The 2,500-nt window shown below is 41.4% G+C and overlaps 1 protein-coding gene across 2 annotated transcripts in view; it reads right to left on the bottom strand.

Moving 5' to 3' along the window:
• tanc1b (tetratricopeptide repeat, ankyrin repeat and coiled-coil containing 1b) overlaps positions 1 to 2,500 on the bottom strand; it is a 145,130-nt gene that overhangs the window by 66,003 nt on the left and 76,627 nt on the right. For both annotated transcript variants that reach the window (XM_043230594.1, XM_043230593.1), the window contains exon 7: positions 2,203 to 2,472. In XM_043230594.1, the coding sequence (XP_043086529.1) occupies positions 2,203 to 2,472 (270 nt within the window). The remainder of the gene's footprint in view (positions 1 to 2,202; positions 2,473 to 2,500) is intronic.

Here is a 2,500-nt window from a genome sequence, read left to right as displayed (position 1 = left end):
AATGCTAAAACACAAATAAAGAAATTTTAACACTGTAAAGATTCGTTTTTGAAAAAAGTGCTCTGTCTTTCTAATTTGTAAGACGAAAATGCACATGTAGCGTATATTATTTTGCATCCTGCAACATATTTGGGATGTCTGCAGCATTACAGCAGCGCGGCTGAAACGAGTCAATATTATATGAACACTTTTTCCCTGTGGAGTCATGTATGTTCACTACATGCACGTTTGGGAAAAGTGCTCCATCGTGCTGTTTTTGAACACGGTATGCATTGAGTGTCTCGGCCTCTGGTCCATTTACATGAATTCGGCACACTTCCAAAGCGTCCCAAGTAAATGGAGGCTGTGAGACACTGTGTCCCGTAACTGTCCTCTGTGAGCTTCACCTAATGATGCCGTCTTTGCCTGTCCTTCCCATCTGCCCCTCAAAAACCAGCACTAATGCAGCAGCACTATGACATCATCACGCCAAGAACCAAAGAGGCTTAATGACTGGAGGAGAGAACGAACGGCATGAGAGAGCGTTTAAGAAATATCCGAATGAGGACTGTAAATAAGATTAAACAGCACTTATTTAGAAAAAGATATTCTTGAATGTCTGCATCCTGGCATAGAGAGAACGGCATCTTACAATGCCCTAGATCTGCAATGAATCAATGCGGAGCGGCATTTGAATCAATCTAATGAATGATTCGCTGACTGAATCGTTCGGAGTGGTTCGTCACTCGTTCGAAATGAACTGAAAACTGACAGGGTGTTCATATGCTAACAGCTAGTTAAAGATACACATCCAGTGGAGTGCTCAGATGGTACTTTAATAATAAAATTTAAGTATAAAATGAAAAAAAAAAAAACCTCTGTAGCCAAAAATATTTCTAACTGGAGACATTACAGTATTAGAATCAATAAGCAGAATATAAATTGGAAGCAGACCCATCTGTAGCTGTATGTGTGTGTGTGTGTGTGTGTGTGTGTTGGGTAACATGATGTTGGCAGCTGTGAATGTAGTGAAGTTACAGATCTTTCAAACGCTCAGTAAAGATTAATGCTTTATTCAACGAGGCCAAACAGGGTGTGAAATGAGTAAAAGCAAGCAGGTGTACAAAATGAAAATGTGAACACACACACACACACACACACACACTAAAAAAAAACATACTCTAACCTTGACAACTGCCTATGCTTTATGGTGCCAACCGTCTTTTATTGTTTCAGGTCGACTCGCTTAGTTTAATGACTGGCGGCTTTTTATGAGAAGCGTTTCTGCACCTTACACAATACACTCACACACACCACGACAAACCAAGACCAAACACACACATCCATCTCCCAACAGCTTCTGCAGTTCTTCTACAGATCAGGTTCTCAGAGAAAATGCAAAATTCCTCTACAATGCACGATAAAAACTAAATACATCCGTACACCAAATAAAATCAAGACCTCAACCTCGTGAACATAATTTAGTGCTTTGTTTACATTATTATATATATATAATTTATTTTTTATATAGCATGATGACTATATTGGTAAATAATAATGATGACTATAGTAATAAATGAATGATAAAAATAAAAATAAACAAATAAAATAAAATAAATTATGCAATACATGATGGCTTCAAAAGCAGTACTACTAACAAATACTACTATAAAATGAAAAAAATAATAATATATTATGAAATTACAATGTAAATAATTTTACTGCATTACAGCACTGCAAATTTGGTGGAATATGTTTAAATGTCATAAAAAAATAATACCATAATCTAAAGTCATAGTGTTCAAAATGTCTTATTCCTTTCAGTCTTTCAATGTGAAATACAGCGTGTTTTTGTGAGATTCTCCCGACTGACAGAGAAGCGGGAAAGATCACGTGATCCGTCAGACCAGCCCGAGGAATGTGGAACTGATGCTAAAGACAGAAGCCAGCCAACAACCAACACACACACACACACACACACACACACACACAACAGCTGCCCAATGTATCCGCTTCCTGAAGGAGCAACAGGAGAAAGAATGTGCCTCCTGATAATGAGCTCTCTCACAATCTACACACACACACACACACACACAGTTAAACTGGTGGCAGTGTCTTCCCATGAGTCTCTGCTCGGCTTCATTCCAGCAGTCATGCGTCAGTCATCACCTCAGGAATCACAGGCCGACCCTGATGCTTCGTGCTCTGGCTGATCTCTCTTACCTGCGACTGAGTTCGGCCGAGGCATCATCAGACTGGACGAGTTCTGCGTGTGATACTGGACGGGGCCCTCGGGCCCTACGGCTCCTGAAGTCTTCTTGGGTGCGGAGATGCTCCGTAGCCCTGTCCCGGATGTTGAGGCTTCCTCCTCGGCCACCGGAGAGCACGTGTCTGGACGCGCATGCTGAGCGCAGCTCCTTATACTGCCCTCTTTACCCCACTCCAGACTGGAGCCGCTGCGGTCGTCATTCTCCGAAGAGCTGGTGATGGTGGCTGCACGAGAGCAAACTCTATTACTGAC

Source organism: Puntigrus tetrazona, unplaced genomic scaffold, assembly GCF_018831695.1.
Source record: "Puntigrus tetrazona isolate hp1 unplaced genomic scaffold, ASM1883169v1 S000000176, whole genome shotgun sequence".
In the NCBI taxonomy this organism is placed as follows: domain Eukaryota; kingdom Metazoa; phylum Chordata; class Actinopteri; order Cypriniformes; family Cyprinidae; genus Puntigrus; species Puntigrus tetrazona.
This window is presented reverse-complemented; position numbering and strand designations above follow the sequence as displayed.